The 26,732-nt window shown below is 39.6% G+C and overlaps 2 protein-coding genes across 2 annotated transcripts; both read right to left on the bottom strand.

Annotated features, from left to right (window-relative positions):
- Window positions 1–13: 13 nt before the first annotated feature.
- On the bottom strand, window positions 14–12,678 carry plekhg6 (pleckstrin homology domain containing, family G (with RhoGef domain) member 6). Its single transcript, XM_083918664.1, has 15 exons — window positions 12,614–12,678; window positions 10,371–10,587; window positions 9,327–9,461; window positions 8,910–9,047; window positions 8,190–8,285; window positions 8,017–8,067; window positions 7,601–7,750; window positions 6,992–7,102; window positions 5,472–5,621; window positions 4,483–4,617; window positions 4,266–4,385; window positions 4,021–4,153; window positions 3,824–3,939; window positions 1,598–3,012; window positions 14–540 (listed from the first exon to the last, which is right to left on the bottom strand). The coding sequence occupies exons 1-15, from the start codon at window positions 12,631–12,633 to the stop codon at window positions 360–362; spliced, it is 3,168 nt and encodes a 1,055-aa protein (XP_083774790.1). The 5' UTR covers window positions 12,634–12,678; the 3' UTR covers window positions 14–359.
- Window positions 12,679–13,356: 678 nt separating this feature from the next.
- tnfrsf1a (tumor necrosis factor receptor superfamily, member 1a) lies at window positions 13,357–21,857 on the bottom strand. Its single transcript, XM_083917714.1, has 10 exons — window positions 21,718–21,857; window positions 19,615–19,719; window positions 19,405–19,513; window positions 19,171–19,296; window positions 18,910–19,065; window positions 18,641–18,719; window positions 17,736–17,791; window positions 16,300–16,475; window positions 16,091–16,211; window positions 13,357–15,942 (listed from the first exon to the last, which is right to left on the bottom strand). The coding sequence occupies exons 2-10, from the start codon at window positions 19,681–19,683 to the stop codon at window positions 15,644–15,646; spliced, it is 1,191 nt and encodes a 396-aa protein (XP_083773840.1). The 5' UTR covers window positions 19,684–19,719; window positions 21,718–21,857; the 3' UTR covers window positions 13,357–15,643.
- Window positions 21,858–26,732: the final 4,875 nt, after the last annotated feature.

Raw genomic sequence — 26,732 nt, forward strand, 5'->3', positions numbered from 1 at the left:
GTCAATGAGAGGCTAAATGAATACTGATATAAATAATATATACAATCACTTATAAAAAATAATTATATTTAATAATTAGGTGTTATATTTACACAAAACACTGACCACATTTTATGTATATTTAAAAAAATATATATATTATTTTGCACTAATTACAAATTCATAATTGGTCATGAATTCAGACTCAAGGCGTTTGTGTCAATGGAAAACTCAAAGTTTGATGCACTGCTGGAAATATATTTGTTTTCCGCTTTTGTGCATTCCAGCTCTTCATTAAAAAGCCTGTAGTGTTTGCTAATCAGTGCCTCAGTTGTAGGATCCATTTGGTGAGTACAGGAGTCTGAGGTGCAGCGTCAGAGCTACACCTGACTGTACTCCGCCTCCTCTTGTTCTGAAAGTCCGTGGATATCCCAGGAGGCCAAAGATCGGCTGATGCCCTCCAGAAACCCTTCGCCTCCAGGGTTTAAATGATCCATGACTTCATCATCATCAAAGCACCAGCCTGACCAGTCCACGTTTACTCCATCCGTAAAGACAACACTAAAGCAGGTGAGCGATGGAAACAGAAGGTCAAAATGAATTATTTTACAACATTTACTGTGCATGTGGTTCACGCTTCCTTTAGGAGCTGCAAATAATTTTATTACTATAACTGCATGAACTAAATGCTGTTTAATAAGCCTTTCTAATTGTCCCTAAAGTATAAAATGTCTAATAGGACCACTGGCATGCATAATACTAAATACGTAATGCATAGTGTTAAAAATGCTAAATTGTGTGAAATCATGAGAACATAAAAATAAACAAAGAATTAAGATAATGCTCTTATAAATACATTGTATAGCGTAAGTACTCAGTTAGAAGAAAATAACAAAATAGGAGGTTAGAAATTAAGCGTAAGGAGGAGACTGTTTAAGTGTCCCGTGTTGTTTCTGATGTAAACAATCCACAATTTAAGATATCAAAAAAAGCTTTAGAGATATTTATCGTGTTAATTAGGACAGAAAGATGTCCACAGTGGTTTGTGGTTAGAAACACGAAAAACACAGAGTCAAATTAAGTTTCCATTCTCACAGAGTATTACCAGCCTACTCAAAACTGAACATTAATTCCAATAGTAGCGCTTTTAACAGACCTAATTAAGGGGGATGCAGTTAAACTGAACCAACTTAGAGAGTAAATAGTTTTAAGAGGACATGCATACTATCTGTGTGAAGTGATCTTTGCACGTTTTCTCTGATACTGGAGGCCCTTTGACATAGTGTTAAAGCTTTAGTTTCACAATTATTTCTTGTCCCATTGTTCTTATGTGCATCATTTATTTGACATATTAACTTTTATTAATAGATCAATTGTATATAGTGCTTGGTGGGCTCCTGAACTACTCTAATGCTCTCTGTGAAATGTGTTAGTTTGTCTTTGTGTTACTATTATAGTGGGAATATGTCCTTCATGTCACTTGTTGTGTCTCTTTAATTTTTTACTGTGCATGGGCAACCAAATCATTTTCAAAATCAAATCGGTGTATTATCCAACATGTTGATTAATCAAACAACAACAACAAAAACTTATGAAAAGGACACTTTGTCAAACTAACCTGTTCCTCTTGTCATCTTCATCTCCGTCCACCAGCTGCTCCTTCCATCCTTTACTCACTGTGAGGGCTCTGTGTCTCAGCAGCTCCACCTCCTCCTCCCACTCTGCGTCTCTGTCTCCATCACTGGGCGATGGTGATGGTGATGGTGTGGTGGAAAATGAGGGGGAAGGATACCTTGACCTCAAAGTGGCCATTTTCACATTTCTCTCTCTTTTCAATCCATCTCTCTCTTTGGCTCTTACCAAAAGACCCTCCAGTGGCGAGTGGTGTCCATTGAGATTTTGTCTTGAGTTGGGGAGAGGTGCGTCCTCTGCTTGGGGTAAAGTGTACAGACTATGAGTATACAGGCGAAGTCCATGGTCTCCTTCAATGTTGATGTTAGGAATGGAGGCACTCCTTTGGGTTTTCACTCTGTTATAGAAGTTAAGATCAGGAAGCTCAGATTCAGACAATGTTTGGGGGTCTGGAGAGACTCTATCATGCATGTTCCAAAACATGCCTTGGTTTGGCTTCAGGGAACCCAGCTTTAGTACGCGGTGTGAATCTGAGCCAGAAGAAAGTGAATTTCTCTTCAGGTCGCTGTTTAAGTTGGACGTCTGAGAAGTGGGGCCTTGATGGGTAATGATTGGCCTCCTCCTCCGTAACCCAGGTGACTTCAAATTTTTGGAGCAACTCCAAACCTCTGAAGGTGTCTCCATCTCAGTGTCTGCAGACTGGCTGTAGGAATTTCTCCTAGAGTCCTGGTTCACAGACTGGGAATCTGAGTCTCTCTTTGTTGATATTCCTCCTTCTCCTGTTAGTCTTAAAATCTCAGGCCCCTCCCAGGATATTGCTGGGTGGTAAGAAGGTTGTGAAGTACTATTTTCGTCCGTTGGGTAGTCAACATCTGGATACAAGAGAGCAGGTGGTCCTGTTGTGTTGTATTTTAATGGATCAGTTGCCATACTGTGAGTGAAATTACCCAGATTAGGGGCAGATAGCACCCTGTGGTGCGTTGTCATCTGAGATTCATCTGTTCTCTCCCCTTCCTCTCTGTGGATCCTGACTTCTTCTGCTCTCACTCCCATTTCTATCCATTCGTATCCTTTGACTGCTTGTTGCGGACCAGCAAAGCTCTTAGTCACTAATTTACGGTGACCGTAGTTGGGCTTGGAGTGCCAAAAAGAATCAACAGGATTGTTAGCGGACACATCATCTTCTTTTGTCGCCAACATCCCATTTATTGATCGAGGGATAATAGGTTCCTCAGTAAGTTCATCCACAAAAGTCTCTCGTCTTGACTGTGTGAGAGGTTGTTCTTCTGTTTCCATGGCATCCGTCTTGGCTTTGGCGACAGGTTTGGCCTCCAGCTGCTTGATTTTCAAGTTTTTCAGTTGTCTGTTGCTCTCAGTCTGTCTCAGGCTCCTCAGTGTTTCCTGACAATGTAGCATAAAGATACAAATTAATTGTGATTTTTGTAATTCTCTTTGTGTTTTTTCACACCCGACCTGTGCCACATTCTGTGAAGAAGAAAATGAGCAATCAGAGGCAGAGGTGAGCAGTTGTTCGCAAATGTAGAAGTGAAAACAGAAGTAATGTCCAAACAAAGCTTCATGAAGCTATATGAAGTATTTTCTTTATTTTCTGAGCCCACTAGATGGCACTTACTGTTCAGAAAAGGGTTGAAAGTAACAAATTACCTTGAGCCTTTTTTCTTTAAACCAAGAGCTCCCTCTAGTGGCTTCACGAGGAAAATGTCAGTCAAACTACTGTAAATAACAGGCCGTGAACCAACCAATGGCTGTGTAAGGAGTCATTTGACATGCGTATGAGAGAGCGCTACATAATGTTAAGCAGGTATAATGTTTATTGCATTTACCATCTTAGTTTAAATTGATTTTTTTTATTGAGCACTAAATAGTATGTCTGATTGGGATATCATTCGTTTTTCAGGTGATGGTTATAAACCTAACTATTAGATTAAAAAGTTAACGTGGTGATGCCGCTAGAGGCGAAGTCAGGAGATTTCCAAAAGCAGCAAGGTTCATCCTCTGGGGACAGTGAAGGTCCATACATAGTTGTATGCCGATCCATCCAATCGCTGCTGACATATTTCAGTCTGGTTCAAAGTGTTAGACAGACAATCTCCCAACATTGCCAACTCTAGAGCCATGCTTCTAGTCAACAAGTTAAATTCTACAGACTTCTATCATTTCAAAAGATTTGGTCAGAAATTACAGTTTTTACCTTCGTCTGGTTGATGGTGGAGACCCATGTGGAGCAGCTCTCCGAGGTGCTGGCTGCAAATAAGTAGACATTCATAGCACTCCGAAGCTCACCTACCTCCACGAGAACAAATGAACCTGAGAGAAAAAGAGGAATGCTCATGAGATCTATAAAATATTTATACAGAATGAAACTGTGTTGAATCAAGTGTTACTCACAGCCGTCTTTCAGTGCTATGCAATATGTTCTGTCGAGGGCCAGAGGAGGTCGAACGACCTTCAGGCGCTCTCCTTTCTTCTGGACTTTGGTCATTAGAAGAACATCTGAAAAAAGTAGAGCCACTACCTCCAGCTGCATCGTACCACGTGGGAGGAAACACAAGAAAGTCCAAATAATAATGACAAGGATGCTCATTTACACATCTAAAAAATAGATTTAAATGTAGTGCACGGGCTCAGCTCACCTTGTTATCTTTTCTTCCACGAATCTTCAAGTTCTCCTCCAGCAGCAGTTTACGTACGACTTCAGGACCTACTCCTCTGATGGGGCACGTTAGATCGAACTGGCAGATCTCTCGGACATGCTATCATTAGTAAAACACAAAAGACTGAATATCAGTATATTTTTGCATGAATCTATAATTTCCAGTATTGTTAGGCAGGAAAACAATCACATTATACCTTGTCAATGTCTTCATTTATTCCCTCCACCTCGTATCCCTCCACCCTCTGAGCAGAGATACTGAGAGCGAGTTCCTCATCTCTTAACTTCAGGTAGTCGTTAATACTCTCCAAAAAAACGTTTACACTGGATAACTGAAGAGGAGCAAGAAGAAGATGGTTACTGGGAGTTTTGCTGCTCTGCAGATAAAAATTTGTGTTGAACTGAACAGCTTTTATGATTTAAAAGTTCTTATTTATCTCCTTAATTCCAGACAGGAAAATAGTCACAAACATTTAAGCAATAAGAAATGAAACATTTTTACCCCAGAGAATTCATCAACACCCCATTTTCAGGAGATATTTTAAGATAGTGAACAGATCTTGGTTTGGCATCAATTCTATAAGCTTTATTTCTCAGTTCTTAAAGCACTTAAAGCAAAAAATCAAAACAAATGAGCCATTTTTAGATACAGTTATGATTTCCGTACTGTGCCTAGAAGCTCTTGCAGCCCTGATAAAGGTAAATTCTGATATTAGAGGAGTTGCAGCCCCTGTAACAGAAGTGAAGATAAGCCTTTTTGCAGATGACATCTTGTTAACCCTGTCAAATTCTGGAAAAATCTGCTCAGAGGTTTTAAGTAGAAGTCAGAAGCTCAATTAAATGCCTTTTGCGATGGATCACAGTTGTTGAACTTTACTTTAAAATGGTCCATGATGGATTTTGTTACTTTGGAGTTATTCTAAAAACAACTAAATCAAAGACGATACTCAGAGAAGTTTGAATGTGAGCAGTTTAACGTTTAAGATTTATTTTTTTAACCGCAGCCATTTCCCTATGCATTGACAAAGGTTTTTTATCAAGACATCATAAAATGTTTAGTGTAGTTGTCTGAAAGTTGCATATGGATTTTATATGAAAAATGCAGTATATGGGAAAATATTGAACAAGAAGCAGTCAATATAATGAAATACAAAGTTTCTGCCTTTGCGATTGAAACATTTCTCACCATGCCTCTGAGTGTGTGCTGTACATGAGGGTCCTGTGTGGTTTTCAGCACGGCCTTCAGCAGCAGAGGGTACTTTGTGATCCTCTGATGGGGTTTGGCCTGCATGTCCCCGAGCCGCATGCGCTCACACTGAGGGTGAGTCTCCACCCACTGGACAGGACAAAAACACAAGCGAATTGCCTCATGTCAGTGCTTTTGATTAAAACTAGTTATATTACAGAGTGGCGTAAAACCATGAATTGATTCATGTTTGAAAAGTCTGAATTTAAAGAGTTAGTTCACCCAAAAGCATTCTACAGTAACTAAATAGTATCTCACCACAGCAGTTTTTCTGTGATTGATTGTGCTTCTATAAGCATGGGAAAAATTCAATATCAACTTTTTTTTCTATAACCAATAAAACCATGTTACGCTGGTTAATCCACAATGCCTTACTGCAGAGAATTTTCATCAGTTTTGATAGAAAATAGTTCCCAATGAACTCATAGGGAGGTCTGTGGATTGCCCTGATTAACCAGGACATTATTTTTCTATTCACCTCCACAATATTGGAGCGATGGCAGAAGACTGATTTCTCAAAGTCTAGACCAATAAAACCATCCCTACAAAAACTAAAGTATCACAGGGGTTAAATGATATGTTTTTGTTTTGTTTGATTTGGATGAGAGGACCATTTAACACCCACCAAGTACCACTTCCTGTTAAAATGTCTCTTTACCTGTTAAACAAAAGAACATCACCTCCCACTCAGGTTGACAAGTTTGATGGTATGACATAAGTGAAAAAGCAAGTGTTGAATAAACACTTTTACAGTAGTAAACAAGATAGCAATGCTAAAGGAGGTGTACTTGACATTCAGAACATTTATAAGACAGTAAATATTTGCTGTGTAAAGATACAGTGGAGTAATGGCGTCCTGAGCAGAAAATAAACTGTGTGTGTTGTATTTTGAGGTTTTTTTTTCTTTGCTAAGTGGACCGGTCGTGTGTGTGCCTTTTGCATTGGGAGCTGACGGTCGTGACAAAAAGTTAATATTTCACAAGCTTAGGAAAGGTATGTGAGAGTCGTGAGGAGGCGATCCCAGACCATTTTTTTTTTCAGTATTTCAATAAAGCTCATTTAATTGTAAGCTGTAATGCTATATTCCTGCCTTCAGTCTTCCAGGATTTGTTTAATTGCTGCAGGACACACCTGTCGCACTACAGTCACTATTCCCAAAAAATCTCCTGCACTCAGTTTTGTGAACAAGACATTATCTAAGGTGCTGCTAAATAAGTGAATCGTGTGGAGAAAATGTTAGTGTGACAAGTGGTTCAGGAAGCGGCTTTGACAGGTCGCCCACGAGGTTATGAAAACATCACCATTAATAACAGAACAGCCCATTATTACATGGGATTGCACTCAGTGGTAATGATGGGGTTTGTGTGGGTGAGTATTGGTGTTAGCATTGGTACTACTGAATGTGAACTTTCATCCTCACATGCATGCGTGTATGTGTGGATGTCTGCTGCTCACTGTACCTGGACATAAGTAAGGAAGTGTGGGTTACTCTCCATCTGTCTGCGTGTGAACTCCAGATTGTTTTCCTCCTCCCAACAGTAATGCTGATAGGAAGAGAAGCGCTCATGGAACTGAGGGGGACAAAAAGAAAAGAATGATAAATTACATTTACATTTATTGAAAAATCCTGCGTTCAAAACTCCACAAAGTACTACTGCATAAAACATAACACACCCAAACCTGGGACTGAACTCTTGACAGTCAAATTGAATTGTGGATAACGTAAGTGCTCATTATAATGTTTAATGACTCCTTTTGGAGTTATATTATTATAACATATTATACTTTTGCAATATCAGGTCTGATACATTAACTTGTAACATGCATTTTAATGTTATAGTAGGTTAGATTGGAGCTGATTTTAACTATTTGATCTGTTGTGTAACGTGCTAATTTACATGCACAAATCTCAAGCTGCAAAATAACAGTCAGATAAATGTAGTGGTAAAAAGTCTGATTTTCCCACACTTCAACACAATAGTGTCTGTGAGTAAAGAATTTGAGTAAATGCCTCAAAAACACACCTCTGAATGTTTTTGTAAGGTATCTTGCCAACAGTGAGTTCATACCTGCAGGCAACCGGCCTCTAACATCATGGGGTCAAAAGGTTTGCCTGTCCTTCGGACTTCCTGTAACATTGGATAAATCACCTCCTGCCAGAACAGCTGGTGTGCGATAATGATGGAGCTGAGATTGGAGAAAAGCAGCTCAGGGGTCACCTGTCACAGGAGGAAGTCAAAACAAAATGATACAAAAAAAATCAATGTTACAGTTTAACTTCTCTGCTTTGTGATATTTTCCGTCTTCTCGATGGAAATCTGTTGCTGTGCTACATTTTCCACTTGTGTGTCGTATTCAGCTAGAGCGGATGTTGTTGTGCCACTCAATGTATGTCAGTGGTATGCAGAGCAGTGGAAAATAGACCTGTGGACTAAGTGCTTGTGTGTTTCCAGTGTAGATGAGGCTGCATGCTCTGCAGACTGACCTCCAGAAGAAATCCGTGCTGATGCAGGTTGACAAGAGCTGCAATAACCAGCTGTGAAAGCAGACAAAGCTTTGTTAAACATCCTGTGGAAAATGACCTTTTTAGCTCTGACATACTGTGCATACATATAAATAGTGTATTTAAATGACAGCAGGTGGAAAATGACATGTTACATCTTTGATGATAATTAGCTTGTTGATGTAGGCGAGTTCAGTGTGGACAAACTCCCACAGCGCCTCCTGCTGGTGCCTCTGGATCTTAGACATCGTCTGATCAATGAAACAAGACAGAGGAGGAGAGAGGAAAGGGGAGGGAAATGAGTTGATTGTTACAAATGCTTCAGGAATGTGTAAAACCTACATACTGAGCAGGTATTGTACAGTAAGTGTAGGCAACAAATCCACTGAAAATGAAAAGTTAACTCTTTACCACTTCGCCAGTTTGTCTGGAGCTCTAAGGCCCTCTAAAGTTAAATAGACATACATCTTTTTAGAAAACAGGCCATGAAAATGTACCTTTATATTTAAAAATGCAAAGTTATTTCTTAAAGAAGCTGGACACTGTAAGTTTAAGCAAATGCTACTCAAACAGGAGTTTATAGTGCATTTGTTGGGAACTATTTTCAGTTGCAGATCTGATGCTGTAGTGAGTATTTACAGCAGCAGGATGGTGTGTGTGGGATTGACTTAGAATAAACTACAGTGCCCATGTTCATGGTAATGAAGGAACATGTCCCCCGGACCGACACTGTGGCTCATATTTAATAGCTTTGCATAACACTGGAGCACAGAGGAATAAATACAGTATATCATCTGTTATTAGGATCAATTCCTTGTTGGTTTTTCATGGGATTTGTTGAGAGAAACACAAAGTTATCCTTTAAAGGCCCGTACTGAATGAAAGTGCACTATATCTGTCCAGTTCTTCTCCAGCGTGGTTCCCTGACTGTCCTCTTTCCACTTCCACTTCAGATTGACGGGGACAGCGTAGGCCCCTAGATCCTGCTTCAACACATCCAGCTGACCTCGCTCCTGAGTGGTTGTAAGAAACAAAAGGAAGAAGGGTAGGAAGAAAAGGTTAGGGGGAAAAAAAGGAGGAAACTTTGAAGTCACAATGAATCAGTAATTCCGTAGAATTTATCATTAACAGTTGTTGTGAATGCTTGCGGTCAGACGTTTAAATGTATGCCAACGGAGTCATGCTGCAGTTTTTTTTGGTTGGTTTGAGTGGGCGGACATGGTTAGAACAAGTCTGTATCTGTTTCTCAGCATGTCAGCATGTAGTGTGAGGAGTTTGAGATAACATAATACCTCAGATGCTGGGTTCTTCTCAGACACGCCCTGGCTGAACAGGACCTGTCTCAGGGCAGCTCTGGGTTTGGCTCCTGCAGATTGTCCCTTACTCACTGTTGTAAAGTCAGTCACCACCTTCTGCTTGGTCCGCCTCTGGAGAAGGAAAATACCATCAGGTATTCTATTTTCATGCTGTGCATTTCATGTGGAAGTGCCAGAGGTTCGATTCAAAATCAACAAACAATCATGAAATAAGAAAAAAGAGATGACTCTAGACTGTGCTTCTTTATCCATGATTTGTGTTTTGCAGATGTCAAAAGCGGTCAGCGCCACTGACAGTAACACACACGCCTTACGAATTTCTTAGAGATTTTAAACACTTGAGCACGTGATACTCAGATAAGATTGGGTAAACCCTCAATCTTATCGAGACACTAAAGGTCCCATATTGTAAAAAGTGAGTTTTTTTTATTATAATACAGGTCGGGGTGTATATATATTCTGTGAAAGTATCAAAATACACAATCCACGGAGAAATGTATTAAGACCGTATTTACAGACCGTTCCGTAAAATCAGCCGTCAGGACTTTTGTACGGTTGTGATGTCCCAACTATACTGTATATAGGTAGAACATGACGCTACAGTGTCATCACAGTCATTTCCGGACTGTGATGACGGTGCAGAGACGTCGAGAGCGCGGACGCAGAAGACTTGTCAAGGCATCAAAACGGAATGATTGTTCAACTCTTTTAAATGTGTTTAATTAATTATTGCCTGTATATTGAAACCAGAGAGATTAAGGCACTGTCTCTTTTGGATGACGGTCATATTTTTCTCCAAAATTACTTCTAACTACAGATGCCAGATAAAAGAAATGGAATAAAAGTGCAACACTTCACCCTCTGATATGTAGTGAAGTAGAAGCATTAAGTCGCATAAAACCTATCCTAAGTAAAGTGCAAGTAGCTCAAAACAGTGCTTAAATACTACAGTACTTGAGTAAATACTTCCAGCACTGGTAATGTCACAACAGGAAGCTGCCACCCTCACATTTCACTTGCCTGATAGCCAAACGTATTGAACTTGGGTTTGTCTGGTGACCCCCTGTGGAGATGGTTCGTCTCTGCAGCTGCTGTCGTCCCATCAACGTCTGGCTCTCTGGTTTCCGTGTCCCTCTGTCTCTCCCCGTCCACGCCATCTCGCCACGGCACAGATGCTTCTTCCATCAGTGATTCATTTCCCCCACCGTTGTTTACATGCGGTGCCTTTGAGGAAAGGCTGAGGATAAACACACACCGGGTTATTCATTGCCAAAATAAGGTGTGTGTGAGGACACGTTTGTGTTTGAGGAATAGTTTGTCACAAGAAAAGGCTTTACAAGAGTTGAAGACAGAATGGAGGGACATTGTGTGCTTTGTTATCATTTTAAAGGCTTCACTTTGGCTTTCCTTTCAGGGCTAAAGCTTTATAAATGTGAGGTTAACCAACAGAATTATTATAAATAATGGGATTAGCTCAATTGTTTAAGACCTTTTTGGCTTCTGACTAAATAAAGCATGTCAGCTTGTACAGCACGACCAAATATATTTTTTCCCCTGTTTTATGTATAATTTAATTAATAAATAATAATAATTAATCAAACATTGGACTTTAGGTTTATAAAACTCAAGAAGAAACACATACAAATACATACAAACCAACACAAAACACAGATGATGATATAATATAACAACAAGCACCAGATCTTTCACAAAAACCTCAGTGATCACTCTATAAAAACTGCTTGAACTTGAGCTATGATTCAGTTTAAATTCCACATTTTGATCACCCAAACAGAGCCCATACAGTTTTCCACTGTGTTAATGAAGCTGAAACTCTAAGAAACACCACCAGGACAGTGAGCGTTGAGGAGCCTGGTTATTTAGGCATTTATGGAGGAGTTCAATGTCAGCAGATCTTTAATTAAAACAGTGAATACATAACATTCATTTTTCTTCCGAATTTGGCTTTGGTAATGTCTTATCAACTTCCTTTCCAAATTTTTAATTGTATGATTATATATAATCACAAGAGGACTGAAGAGCCAATTATCCAGTTACTCACAAAAATATAAGAGCAAAGTTTAAAAAAATGTAATAAGAAAAATGCTTTCTAATTCTCTTCAGATCTGCCTGGCAACCTCTTGTGCGTGTCTCGACCCCAAAGTTGGAAAGTTTAAGATATCATTTAGCAAGTAAATGTATTCATATAACACTTCAAAACAAAGGGTACAACATGCGTCACAATTAAAGAATTATAAATCAAACATCAAACCAGCAGGATACTAACAAACACAAGAACAATGAAACAAACAACATCTAAACAAATAAATAAGTTCAAAGTAAGCGAATGAAAGATCTGTGAGCTCATTTTGCTTTAATAGTAAAAACATAAAAATGTAGAGTTTAGAGCCAAAGAAAGCAAAAGCTCTCTCTCTTCAAAGTAATTTATGCATCATTGACTTGTTCATACATACATACGCAGGAAATACCAGGATGTCAGACAGGCTGTCAAAGAAGCAGAAAGAATAACTGCTGCATGTTACAGACAGTGACACTGATTTAACATGACACCTACAGTCTCACACGCCTACAGCTCCAGTTACAGTCGTGCAGGTCGTAGCGTAGTCCGTATAATCTGACAGTAGTTCCCACAAATCCAACATCATCACAATTTGCAGAATGTCCGGCTGCAGATTTAAGTAGCAGAGATATGTGTCTCTGGAAGCTATTGTATCTCAGTGAAATATTTCACATTTACTGATTGGAGAAGGATCTATTTCCATTCTAAGTAAGTGATATTCACAATCGTATTTATAACGTCTTATAGAAGTTAGTCTAAAAGCCCACACGCAGCAGACAGACTCACTGCACTAATGCTAGACTGTCAAACATCAAAGGACGAACGCAAGGGCTTTCATCACGGTGTCATACCTGTTTACAATCACTGTCTGTGTCCCACAGTAACACACTAAGGTTATAGTAACACACTAAACTATATGAGACTGAAGTTGTAACGCTTTCCCCAAATCAAAGATTGATAATTGATCTTTAAAAAAACAGACCTCCTGCTAGTTTTATAGCCTCAGTAAACAAACACATCAAATGTCAAGAGGACAGTCCGTGGATCAACACAGCAGCTCAGACATGAAAGTGGTTTACTGCAGTGAAGACCTGAGGTAAAATGTTCCTCTTAAGTACTGCACACCCTCCTCTTCCAACACTACCTTAACACTATCTTAATTAAAACAAATTACACACTGTACCTGGGCTTGGTTGGATCCATTTTGTTTTACACAGTCATATTTGGTTTCTGTTAGCTTTCTCCTCCTCTTTCTCTCTAGTGGAATCGGTACCTCCCTCTCTTCCTTTCACCTGCACCCCTGCTCTCTGCAACTGGCCCGACGGGAACAACTGGATTCTGCAGCCAACAAATCAGTGCGCAGGTCTGGTTAATGTGTCACAGTTAAAAGTGCTAAGCAGAGTGGAAGGTGGTGACTGAGTTCCTTGAGGATGATCTGTTGTTGTTTTATGTCAATCAGGCTTATTGATCACCTTGGGCAAATAATTTTAAGGAGGGAAACAGAGGTCTTGTGCAACAGTTTTTGTTGTCCATTACACAACAGAAAGAGAGGTACTCATATGAAATCAACCATGAGAATCTGGTATTTGATAGCAAAGGGAAATGTAGAAAAAAGAGCAGCGTTCACAGGTTTAAAGAGGTGAGTTATGGGGAAGTAGAAAAGCTAAAAGTACGGAACTACAGGAATAAAGATCAGATCAGGTCCAAAGAGAAGGAAATATGTCGTTACAAACGCGATTACATTTTTAAAAGCTTCATGCTGGAATGTAGACTGGCCGCGTGCCTGAGGTCAAATCCACGATTACATCCTCATTAATACTTTATCTGCACACCCTAACATTCACTCTCAGCCCGTCAGAGGCAGCACATATATGGCACAACTCAGATACACAAGATATAAAAGACATACATTTATTTAAAGTTCAGATATGAACATAAGATCTTTTATACACTGTTTTACATGGAGTAGTCAATATTTTTCTGTTATAATAATAATAATAGTTTCGCACAGGATTAAAGTGCTGTGAGGAATGACTCGTACTCTAATTCACATATGAATCTGCAGGCCGAGACTAGCATCATAATAGTTCACTTGGCTGAGACAGACTGAGACAAGGCGTGTCCTGTTTTCTCTAACAGTTATGAATAATGCTCGTATGATGGGGCTTAAAAGAATGCTAATGGAAAAGCCTTTGAAAAGTGGCAGAGGTCGGGTCTACACTAAGGAGGAACTAAAAACTTCCCTTGCTTTGTTATTTGCCCCATAACATTTAAATAAAGAAGACTGGAGCTGTTAAAACAACGAAACCTGGAACTACTATTAAAACATTACCAATTAACTTTATGCTACAGGCTGAATAGTCTGAATTTGATTTTTCATTTTGTTCTCCTAAAAAAGTGAAAAACAAAAAGTATGAAAATATCTTTGTAAAAGTGACAACAGCAATATATTTAGCTTAACTGACCTAACTATGTATGATAGAGTAGGCACAGTATATAAAACAGTTTGCTGGTCAATAAAAACCCACATGAATATGATCCAAAACACAATGCGGTTATGAATGCATGCTGTATAAGTGATCAGTTCAGTATGAAATCATAAAATACTCTTATTCCCCGGCATTTACAAAGACATTATGCACATTATAGTAGCACCAAAAGAAAACATCCTAGAGGAGAATTAGTTTGACATTTAGGGAAATAATCTTAGTTTCTTTCTTGCTAGGGCTGCGTATTGGTACTTAATACTTTTTAAAAAGGTATCAACCGAAATAACTCAGCATCTTTTCTTGCTTTTCTTTAGTCAAACACTACCTGCATTTGATCCTTTCTGTACCCAGATCTAGAAAAAACAATATTATTTGTATGGTTTTGCTCCCAGCCAGTCACGCAATTGATTTTTTTAATGCGCAATGTGATTGGCCTGCTACCCTCGCAGCTACAACACATTCAGTCTGTGATGTGGTGGAGTTGAACATGGTGTTGGCAGTTAAAAAAAAAGAAGAAAAAAAGGTATTGTTCTGACTAAGTACTCTATTGGTATCGGTATCACATTAAGGGTACCCAGCCCTATTTCTTGCCTGGAGATGAGAATTGTACTCTCATGTTTGAATGGTAAATACAAAGCTGTACCCCTTTAGCTTAGCTTAGCATAAAGACTGGAAACCTAAAGTCTACCTACCGACACCTCTGTAGCTCACTGCTCCAGCGTGTAACTCTGCAGAGTGATGAAGATCTGAGAAGAATAGTTTTGGGAGATAAACATTTTAGCTTCCTAAAAGGTATTGGTAGGTGGATTTTGTTACCTTTGGACAGAGCCAGGCTGGCTGTTTTTTCCATTTTCCAGTCCTAATGCTAAGCTAAGCTAACCGGCTGCTGGTTTTGGCTTCCTATTTTCCGTGCAGACATGAGTGGTATTGAACTCCGTACAACAAAAACAATAAGCTAGTTCCTGAAATGTCAAAATCTTTCTTTAAAACATATACAAGGATATATTTATATACAGTGGAGATCAAAATAAGAGAACAAAGTAATAAATCTCGTTCTTTTTTTTCACAAAATAAAGGTTTTTGTTGAAGTGCATTGATTATTTCAAAATACATGCTAGTACAGCAGTGCTATAGCCACAGGTGAAATATGACAGTATTTCAGAATAAATCAAGAATTCATACTCTGTTCTCCAATTTTGTATCAGTGTATATAAATATATATAAAAAGCAGAATTCATCTGTGCAAAATCACATTTGCTGTGACTCCCTGAGCCAATTGATCCGTCACTCTCAGTAGTTTGACCCCATCTTCTTCTCAGTGAGTGATTGGCAGGAGTTCTCAGTGATGCTGGCTTCTGTGAAATCTTGATTGAAAAAGGCACATGCACAACTTCACTTTCTTGGAGACACATGTGTGTAGGAATAAATCACCTTAGGCAAGTGATTGATGAATTGATTGGTGAATTCCCAAACACTGTCCTTGTATCTGCAATAAACTGTATTAAGAAATATGTTTCGGCCCTTAGACCTTTATCAGCTCAATAAAAGTTTATGTTTTATGTTTTTAGGACAGAAACGTATTCTCAATTACGTTTCTGTGAAATAAATCTGCTAGCGGTAGCACCGTGTGTGTGTTTGAATGCTTTGAGGCTGCTTTTGAGTCTCTAGAAAGAACAATACTTGGTTTGATTAGCTTCTTGTTCCACTTGGCACGTGTTGCAGAGTTACTGAATGCCGTACTTTGTCTCCAGCTCCTCGGCTGCCTGTCCCAGGTGCATCTTTCTCAGTTCGTTCAACAACTCCTGCATTAAGGGCCAGTGCAGCATTTTTTCTCGCCCACCTCCACCTGCTCGTGACCCTCTCTCAGTCCACACCCTCAGCATCTGGTAGTGAGCCTCGCGGCAGAGTCGGTGATCCATCTCTGCTTGTTCGATCACGGTGTCCTTCACACCGAGAGAACGCACCAGCTGCTTCATCTGCGGCACAGGAACCAGATCCAGCACCGTGTAGATCAGGTCAGGGACTGCAGAAGGGAGTGAGGAGAGGGCAGCGGTGTGTTAAGGGGAAGAGATAAGAATTAGAACAATAGTTTTTCTGTATGTTTGAGCCAAAACACACTGGACTATTGTGCAGGAGCATGTGCTGCTATGTGCAGTGTAATATACACTCACTCTTGACTTCCAGGGGCACACAGTCAGGCAGATTAGATGGCTCCTGTTCACCCACAGGATTTTGGGGAACAGCCGTAACACTCATGTTGTCTGAAGGTTCCTCGATGTGGAACAGGGATAGCTATGAGACAATGGGCAAATTAAATGTTATGAACTGTAGACGTACATCAAGCAGAGAAAAGTAACCACAGACAGTAAGTTCAGTGTACCATGCATGAGTCCGTGGAGACGTCCGATGGTTGGCAAGTGGATTTCTGCAACTTGTCCTCTGTAGACCGTTTTGTGGCGATGTAGGTGATGAGACCAACCAGCACCAGTGATACCACAGCCGCGACTACAACTCCAGCAATTATGTTGATAAGATATTCGTTTGCATGAGAAGGAGCTTCATAAAGATCCAAAGGGAAGAAGAAATGAAGATGGATACACATTAAAAAAAGAAATAATGTTTAAGACATTGTTATAAAACCTAACAAAGAAATATACATAACGATGGAAAACCAGTAGGGATGATAGTCTGGATTTTTTATTATATCAGATTTCTTTCAATACTACTTCTGCACTATGTAACAATAAGATCTAATAAAATAAAGTTAAGATGACGTGGACCAGGGTAAGTGCCATAAAATGGATGAATCGGCTGACCAATTGAAAATAATTGATCAATTTGTGTTTATTTAAGTTTTCCCTAAAACAGCTTCTTATCTACTGTGGATAGAAATAGTGACAGTGTTTGCTACAGGTCTGATAGTGCAGACTGAAACTACACCCAAAAGTATTGAACAGCCTCCTGCGAACACAATGCACCATTGCAACGTTCCCACTTTTAGTTTATTAATGTATAATGCCTCCCGGATGTAAAAGCATTTTATAAGTAATATTACTGCCAAAAGCAAGGGCGTAGGTTTGGTTTTAACTTTGGTGCACAGTGGTGTGTGTGTGCACATGCACATATTTGCCAACACAGATAGCTTGAATCTGCAAAACATTTACTTACTACCGTCTGTTTGTTCGACTGTCAGTATTACGGAAAAACTACCAGCCCGATGTCTCATGGGCCAAGGAAGAACCTATAATGTTTTGGGGCGAATCCAAATCATGGGTACATGAAGAAGATTCACTTTTTGAAATATGGCAAGATACGCCATTTGTGCTGCATTCATGTGGTGTCGGAATAATTGTAAAAATGGGCTCTGGACTGGGAAAATTCACATTGCATTAACACTGCAAACCCCTACTTTTGGTTCAAACCTTATTTGCTTATATAACTTGGCTAAAACAGGACGTGTGTCGTATACGTTGTTCTCTGATATTTAACATTATAACTTATTTATATACATCGGAGACTAAAATGAATAACTAAAAATGTTTATGAGATAGATTTTCACAATAAATTATATATATATATATCTCTATATATAAATATATATATCTAAGTCCATAGAACACTGAGCCTGTGTTCATGTCAGACTGCTGTAAAACACCTGATTTCCAGCGTCACATCAGTGCAGCTGTACGTCATTACACGTCACACACAAAACATTTGAAGCCACAGAATAATACCAGATCTTTTATAATTCATAGTGGTTTAACTCTTTCATATAAAAGCTAGCCTGATAATCATATCCTTGTCACAGGTCCTCACCTCTTGTATTCAGAGTAGGAAGCGATGAACAGTGATGTTTGCACTCAGCGGTACAACTGTGGGGAAAAGAGAGGACGTTTCACAACACAGAGGAGGAAGTATCTCATCTTGAGAGGAAGTGATTAACACGAAGGCCGACATGCCTTTTTTAACACCAGCAAATGAGTTCAAACCACTACATGTTAACACTTTGAATATGGCTTCACAGTTATTACTACACAGGAAATTGGTAGTAATTAAAAGAAAGATAATGCTTCATCTATAAAAAAGTACTACTAATGACTAAGATAAGTGTGTAACTAAGGATTAAGGGCTGTATGGGCAGTAGGTTTTTCTGGGATCCCCTCCTTCCTCTTTTATCTGTGACAAATATCTGTCTGTCTACCTATATAACAATTTACGCAAATCATAACTGGACACCCTCCTCACTGAAATAAAGACTATTTGGGTACTGCCCTGATACGAATTAATTGGCTGCCCTGTTTATATCTTCCCTGGTAATTCCCTTTTCAAATGCCTAAGTAGGCAGTTTTGGTTATGTCGAATCAGGAAAACCTTGGTCAAATGTTTACAACAATGTTTATGTTTCACACAAATATCTTAATAACATTTATAAAGATCTTCTGTAGGAGAGGATTCTTGTCCAGATATGACAGGAGTCCTCGCCTAGTGAGCCAGGCATAACAAAATGGGCACTTGTTTAGTAAATGTTGAAGTGTCAGCAATCCACTTTTAGTGTCTCGTAACTTCTCTTTTCTGTTGCCAACAAATGGAAAGATTTAACGTAGTCGGAAGTGTGCTGCAAGTTTCAATTCAACAAACCAACTTCCCCATCTGAAACTTGAAATAAAACCATCCCAAACAGCGGGACGGGAACAATGAAATCATATAATCAGTATACTCACTTCTTGCAGGGTTCACACTTGCCCTTGACACGGTAGTAATTTTCTGTACATTCGCACACAGTGTTTTTCTCCGGTGTACCTGTGCGCAAAAACAATTATATTTAAACTCATCTCATCTCATCTCATCTTCATCCGCTTATCCGGGGTCGGGTTTTATATTTAAACTGAACAGAAGAAATACTTGATGAGCCACATAGTTGATAAAGAAAATGATTTAGGATACATACTAACTGAGTATTAGTATAATTCATAACATTGCCAGATCTTACATGTCTGTTTTTCCTTTTCATCCGTTCCACATTTTGTGCATCTGCGACATTCGTATGTTTCCGAGTCGATGTCGAACTTGTAATAACCCGACACACAACGACAAATGGTGTTTTGATATGATTCGCATTTCGATACCTCCACTTCATTCTTTGATGCTGCAGAGAAGTGTAAAAGACAGAAAAAATTAACATTCATTACCTGAATCAACACCGACAAATAAAAGTAGTAAAACTGATTCAGAAAGGGTAACGTCGCTCTACCTTTGCAGCGTCTACAACTTCTGCAGTTCGGGAAGAAGTTCATCTCGTCTGTGTATTGTCTATCAGGACATGGTGTGCAGTTACTTCTCTGACCCGTAGCATGACACTTTTCTTGAAGCTTAAAACCTAGAAACACAAACATTTAAACAAAGTTAAGACTTTGGAGAATACATTTAATAGAAGAAGAAGAATGTGTGATGCATGCTACTGTGAATCCGGACACAGCAACGGTACCTGGAGAACATTTGTTGCAGCAAATTCCCTTTTCAGTGGGATAGTCCCCATGTGGACACGTCTGCTCCTCTGGAGGTTGTAACGATGTCAGAGCGGGGATGAACATGCACTGCGACACAGAACATACAATGAATGTATAAAGACGTTATTGTCCATCACAAGGAAGTGTTTCATGCAAGTATTTAGTGAAGAACTTAAAGTTTTTCTCACCATAAGGAGCAGTATTGTGCAAACAGGGGCTGTTTTGTTCCATCTTCCTTTGTGCCCAGCTCCCTCCATTATCTTACAGGTTTAACTCAATCCATCTGAGGCCACCTGTAACAAAAACAATCTGTAAAACAGCTCAAACAGCCACTGAAATAGTTGGTGTCATGCATTCTGTTACATCTTTTGCTGAATGATGGACAGACAGTATGCTCTGGGCCCACACACTACTAGTTAAAACTAATTATTTAATGCCTTATACGTACATCCTTAAATCTACAATGAAATCAAAATTAATGAATTAGTTTTAATTTCATAGGTAAAAAAAACAATAACAAGAGAAACTAACAATAACCACTATGGTTTTGCATCATCTTTTTTAAATTTCCACTAAAAAAATGACGGACAAATGATCACGGACCTATGTGACACCTGTCATCTAGCACCACCAACAGGTCACAGCTTGTCCCACACAGAAGGTCATGGCAGGATACTAATTCCTATCAGCCGTACTTTGACATTAATGCATAACATGCTGACACATGCGTTCATGTACTGTATCTTATTCCTGAAGCTTCATCAGCTTGCAATGCCGGTCCCATTAACACAACAATAAAGACAGCACCTCAAGTTTGACAAATAAAGCAGGAACCACTTTAAAGCTTTTATCTTTTCAGTTGATAAGAGATATTGTACTTTAGTGGTGCATGTTCCCAGTCAGTTTTAAACAGCCTAAGTTACAACAATCCAGTGAGGCTGGGGCTTTCAGGGCCCGTTCGTAATATCATCTTGAGGACACCTGTGGCTGAAAACATATAGCTGTATATCTGACAATGCAGAGCTCAGCTCAAGCTCAGTCTGAGATGCCCTAAAACAACCAGACTAAAGAGGACAAACCCCTCTTACTCAGGCTAACTATGACTCATTTCATATTTTGAAGAACGGACACTTTTTCTCCATATATTTCATCCATTCATTCATAATATTTTCTGGTGTGTAACTAAAGGCTTTGTGCATAATTTTAAGTGGTTAAATATATCCAAACTCCATTAAATAGCCCTCCTGACCCTTGACCTGATTACCTTTAAGGGTCAATTCACCCAAAGTGCTTTTCCACAAACATGGTATCTAACCTGCAGTCTGTTTTAGATTTTGAATACCTGTTGACTTTTGAGACATCTGTTAATTCTGCTATTTTCTGATTGTATTGCACCGCTGCTACGATGACCTAATTTCCCCTCGGGGATAAATAAAGTTATCTATCTATGTATTAGCATCATATTGTCATATTACAATACAATGTAGGCCAGGGGACTTTAATAAGAATAATGTCATGATTATTACTCAGGGTCATCCTTACAGTTTGCTATAGACACGTTTTACTTTAAAATACTTCCAAATACATAGTCCAAATGAAAACAGTTGACAAGTCTGAGGTGGGTGAACTTGATTTGTGGGAGGGGGCTGAGTTTCAGAGGTGGTTTTGTCAACTCATAAACAGATCAAACTAAACTATCGACAAGGTCAGCTAGAGGTGAGCAAAAAACAATAAACAGATGGATTAAAAAGTAAAAGCCATTGTATTTTTATTTTGATTCTAATGCCAAATATGAACTGACATGTAAGGGATTTGAGATGAAAGGTGAATTCTTGGCAGAATTTTCCACTATATTTAAAGTTATTTGAGCTTTTTTCATTTTCTCCTGTCCTATAAATAAATGTGTAAGTAGCTATAACTGTAGGCAACTCAGCACACATTAAAGAGAAACAAAGGCAATGCATTTGTATAAACCATGTAGCTTATCCCAGGGAGAAGTGAACTGGACTACAGCCAATTGAAAGAAAGGACTCTCCGTGTCTCTGCGCCACTTGTTTGGCGGCTTCGCCTCTTTACTTCCCTGTCGCACAATAACAACTTATAACTCAACCTGTCGACTTACGTGTTTACAGATAACGTCGATGTGTTTAACAACCAAATGTACACTTTAAGACTTTCTTGCCTCACTGGTTTCGGTTTAACTAAACACCACAAATGACGCCCACCCACACAGCCTCAAGCCTGATATGAATCTCCCCTTCCCACAGACTGACACGAGAAGCGTCTCTTACCTGAACAACCACCGACGGATAGCTCTTTTACTCCGGGTCCATATGTCGACATGAATTTTTATTTAATTGAATACAACTAAGTGCATTTTCTTGGACCGAAGGCAGAGCGATGGTTGCCCCTCTCGGCTTGAACACGAGCGGGGGCGGACTGAAACGGGAAATAGCTGCGTCACGAGACCCATTTCAAGGAATTGAAGCAGTATGGCAAGACTGCCTTCAAGCGACAACATCCCAGAACCCGTAGACTATAATGCACACAGGCGAGCGTCTCTATGTCTGCAGGAGGTGACTCACTGACAGAGCAGTGTCTCATCTCAAAGTATAGAGGATAGACTCAGGTGCATTTTCAGCCTTAGCCAGACTTTTTTGGTCGAAGTGGGACACTGACTTATGCAGGGCTGGCATGAAGTTGCCCTCTGTGCACAAACAATATATGCACACAAACAACTGTTGAGGCAGTGAAGCAGCCTCCCCGGGTCTGTTGATGAGAAGTGATCAGTTTGGACACACACAAACAAGCTTAAGATATTTATTAATGCAAAGATCTTTGGAGATGTCACCACAGAGAACCACATCTGTTCAGGCTGCAAGCCCGGTGAGGTCTGCTGATACAGAGTACACTTCTCTTTTATAGGTAGAAGAAAATATCACACACCCACAGACGGTTTCCTTGAAGGCCTCAGTGCTCTTTCGCTTGTAATTGCCCTAAATTGACTGCTACACAAACTCCTTTATTATCTCTCCTCTGCACACACTCTCACGGTGGTTTCAAGGCTGAGAAAGCACCTGCTGTCTGCATAATACATGAAAATTACAATGAATACAGAATATAAATGTATAGCACCTATTGTGATACTTTTTTCTTTTACCATTATAACAATCAGCATATATACGTATACTGAACTTTACATAAGTTAACTACATAACTTTCTGGGGGAAAAACACATACACTTGTTGTTCAAATGTATTTATTTGGATAAGCCCCTTGAGATGCACCATCTTGTTTCCGAGGGGGTCCAGACCATACTTCGCATAATACACAGCAAAGAGTCAACCAACACAAGCAAACAAACAAAACCAAACACTACCTAAACGAACAAAAGGTGAATAAAAAACTTATAAAGTCAGGGGTCAGGAGGAAAAGAGCTGTAAAGTCTAAAATACTGACCATGGTAAGTGCAAGTGTTCACAGTACAAAACAAGTGCAAAACTCCTTTTAGCACCATCAATTCCTTCTTTTCTAAAAACTGATTTGATTTAAGTGTGATTTTATTGGCGTTTTTTTCCAAGGCTTTTAATGTTTTTGTCAGGAATGCCCTGTCTTGGGCTTTTTGTCTTGTGAATTTCATGGTTTTATTTTGAAAAGTAACTCTCCTCTCGTTTCAGGTCACTTGCCCTTCCTCTTGTGTCACCGGTCTGGTGTCTCCCCTAATCCCTGATTGTTTCCACCTGTGCTCCCTTCCCTGGTGTATATATTGTCCTTGTCTTCCCCTGTCACGTCGCCAGAGTATTTCGTCTTGTCATGAAGCTCCAGCATTTCACAGCCTTGCCACAGAGTTGCCTTTGTAAATTAGTATTAATAAGTATTTCCTTGCTTGTTTTTCTGTTTCCTTGTATACCTCTGAAGAAGAGTGATTTTGATTTTTGATAAAGTTTTTTTGGTTAGTTGTGAACCCTTTTTGTTTTCTAGAAAGCCATAGCCTTTTGTTTTGTTCCTCCCTCCTTGTGGAGCGCGTTGATTTTGTAATTATTCTCAGCATAGTATAGAGTAGATCATTTAATAGCCTTTTGTCCTTTTCCTCCTCGAGAGTGATTTTCTGTTGGTGTAACGTTTCTTAGTTTATTCATTATTAGACCAGTGTAGTGTTTTTGGTTTCACCTCCTTTGGGAGCGAATTTCAGTTTCTAGCCCTGTTTATTGTTTTCTTGTCTTTCCTCTGTCTGTTGATGAGGTAGAGTTTTAAAGCCGTTTTGTTGTCACTTCCTCTGAAGGAGATACAAGTGCTTCAGAATAAAAGCCTATCATACTCGTTCTCCGACTGCATCTGAGTCCTAATTTCGCCAGGCCTGACAGTTTTGAGTAAAGCACTTTGAACTACCTTACTGTAGTTCACACACCCACACAGTGCTGAGAAAGGGGTCTAATCGACTGGATGAACTGAAAACACCTGTGTGGGTGTTCAGGGGAGATAGACGACCCACTTTAATGAATAGATTTAATTTCCAAATTGAGTACATTTTAAGGATATTCAGTCAGGGGTATTAAATGGACACTGAGAGATGTTTAATAGATTTATTATATATATATATATACGCTGTATATGCATTTCTAACCAACTAAAAGCTCTGTAAACTTGTATTTACTCCTCAATAGGCCTTAAAATATGTCAAAGATAATAAGCAGGTAAAGTAAAGGTTATTGTGAAAATTCACCTTCGCTGTAGTTCCATTCCTGTAAGTGCAGACAATAAAGTAAGTATAACTTAATGGACAGTAATTGCGGGCACCATAATTGGAGTAGGCTGGTGCTTTACTCAGTGGACCAGCAGAGTGTAACCTCACGTGACTTTGCTGGTACAGTACATGAAAGAGCTCAGTCAGCAGAGCACGACAAGTGCTTCCTCAGAAAAACCACAGCCTTCCTTTTCAGCAAGCAGACAAAAAATGTGTCTGCACCTCTCTACTCTTACACCTCTCTCACTGTGCACACAGGCGTCGTCAAATATTTACACTAGCACATTTGGCATACAAACACTTTAACCTTTTAACACCCACCCTATTTTTTAATTACTATAATTTTCCCCTATTTGGCATACCCCAATGGAAAGACGTATAACAGAAGAGCTGTAAGGCCAAAACATCTTCTAGTTTGTGAAAATATGCTTGTTTAGCATGTGGCTAAAACACAACCTAAACTACATCAGTTAAAACAGGGCCTTCTCAATCTTGTCAACCACACCTTATGGGGGCTTGTAGGTCTTTTCTTGTGCATGTGCAAACACACCTGTGAGTTTCATATAGAATGTGAGGACGGATCTGAGTCTGCATGTAGATTTCGCGTTTCAAGCCAAGTAAAAAATAGCTTTTGTGTATTATCTGTTTTACTTCATCACGACGACTTCGACATGTTTCTGGCAAGTTCTTATTGAAGGTAGTCATCCTTTCGGTCAAGCAGCCTAAGACTGAAACCTCAAGATAAGCATGACCAGGTTTGCTGAAAGTCACTTCAAAGTGATTTTAACGCAGAGTCATCTCTCTTCTAGTCATCCCTGTACTCCTTGGAGCCACACCGGGGCCACAGAGGCAGTCCCTTTATAATGCTGCCTCGTCAACCTTAGGCCCCGTTTCACAGTTGACAGGATGTCACGTGTTGTAGCCTGCTTACAAAGACGAAGAAAGTGAGAAGACAGAGCACAACATGACTGCTTAATGGACTGACTGGCTGAGATGAAGATAAATAACCACTCAGCGTCTAATTCAGTTTTAAATGAGGATGTGACTGTTTCAAATGGCGATCAATAAAGTGTTGGGGAAATATCTTCACACAAATGTAGATTAGCTGGTCATCACTAATCAACTAATAACACAACATGTTTTTACTTGTACTTTAAAAGAAGGAATTTCCCAAACACTCATTTGTTTATTGACTCTCATCTGGACGATGTAAAGCCACAGTGGACAGATAATCATCAGAAAGTATTACACACAGGCAGTGCAGTTATGGAGAAATATAAAACATCATACCAGAACCTTCAAACAGTTATAGCTTGATATCTGAATGTTCATCTGCATGATAGGATGACTAATGCCACTTCTGGCATTACCTTTACAGTTGGTGTTGTTGATAGAAATCTCTTTTATTGCTCACTACTATGTGTCATAAGATTTCAGAGTAGCTCATCCGAATAATGTTACTTCTTGGAACTAGTGCAGTGCCCGTTTGGGATGTGCCCATTCAAAACCAGGCGATTGCTAGGCTCCTTGTATTGCTGCCAGGAATGTGTTCGTGCAGTGTGTGTGACAGAATGCGTGCCGGTTCAGTACTGCATATATGTGGGCTTACACAGACAGAGATCCCCTCCTTTATAGTTAGGTAGTGCTGCTAAAGCGCCACCTGTTTGCCAAAAGGGGCCAAATATGTCATGGCCACTCAGACATTTTAGTGGCGTTTCCATTACTGTTGAATACCTGATATAAGGCGCGTCTCCCTCGCCGAAACGCCCCACATTTGAATGTGAGCCGCCCTAAAGGCTGTTTGACCTAGCTTTTATTGGTCCTGCCGAAGAGCAGCGCCTTTTTCTCCCCTGAAAAAAAGTCTGGTAGCTTATTGGGTATAACCCCTAAGCGGGATGTGACGTAGGTAGTACTAGTTGACGCTTTTGTCCAAAGTGACTGCTCATAAGTGCTTTCAACAATTAGGCTATAAACCAGAAGAGCTAGCATTAAGTAAGTGTGTTAACTTCAAATAACAACACGCACCATTTTTAAAAGCCGACAAAGTAAAGAGTAGACACTTTTATCCAGTGGTGTCCTCCAAATGTGGTTGGAATAGCACAAAGCATTGATTTGACAGTGTTCTTAATATAAGCCCTGCCCACAACCTCTGAGCAAACTGTAGCGAAACTGTATGAAACATCAAAATCTGCAAAAAGTCACTTTTCAAGGTTTTTCCAAATTGTGAAGGAGGTGTAGCGAAAAAAACAACATTTGGACACAATTCAAAATGGTAGAAAATCTATTTAGAGAGACAGAGTCATCTGGACCCAGAGAGTCCAGGAGAAATAAAAAGGTTTCTGTGACTTGCGGTTCAAAAAAAGTTTGCGTGTATAGCACCACCAACTGGTCAAATTTCACCAACTTTGACAACGCACTCCCCTGGGTCCTCAGCAATACACCCCCAAGAGTGAATAAGATCGGATGGACGGTTCTCTAAATATGTGAGTTACACACACACACATACAAAGGGAAGAAAAAGAGACGGATGCAAGAAAGAGATAGAGATTGTTTTCAGTCAAA

Source organism: Echiichthys vipera, assembly GCF_963691815.1.
Source record: "Echiichthys vipera genome assembly, chromosome: 8".
In the NCBI taxonomy this organism is placed as follows: Eukaryota; Metazoa; Chordata; class Actinopteri; order Perciformes; family Trachinidae; genus Echiichthys; species Echiichthys vipera.

Coding starts and splice junctions, on each gene's coding strand:
- plekhg6 (XM_083918664.1), bottom strand. CDS start 12,633: ATGGATCCAACCAAGCCCAG. Junction 9,048..9,326: donor AGAAGAACCCAGCATCTGAG/GTATTATGTTAT, acceptor ACAACCACTCAG/GAGCGAGGTCAGCTGGATGT. Junction 5,622..6,991: donor ACTTCCTTACTTATGTCCAG/GTACAGTGAGCA, acceptor TGTCCTGTCCAG/TGGGTGGAGACTCACCCTCA.
- tnfrsf1a (XM_083917714.1), bottom strand. CDS start 19,683: ATGGAGGGAGCTGGGCACAAAGGAAGATGGAACAAAACAGCCCCTGTT. Junction 19,514..19,614: donor GCACAATACTGCTCCTTATG/GTGAGAAAAACT, acceptor TCTGTGTCGCAG/TGCATGTTCATCCCCGCTCT. Junction 19,066..19,170: donor AAGTTGTAGACGCTGCAAAG/GTAGAGCGACGT, acceptor ACTTCTCTGCAG/CATCAAAGAATGAAGTGGAG.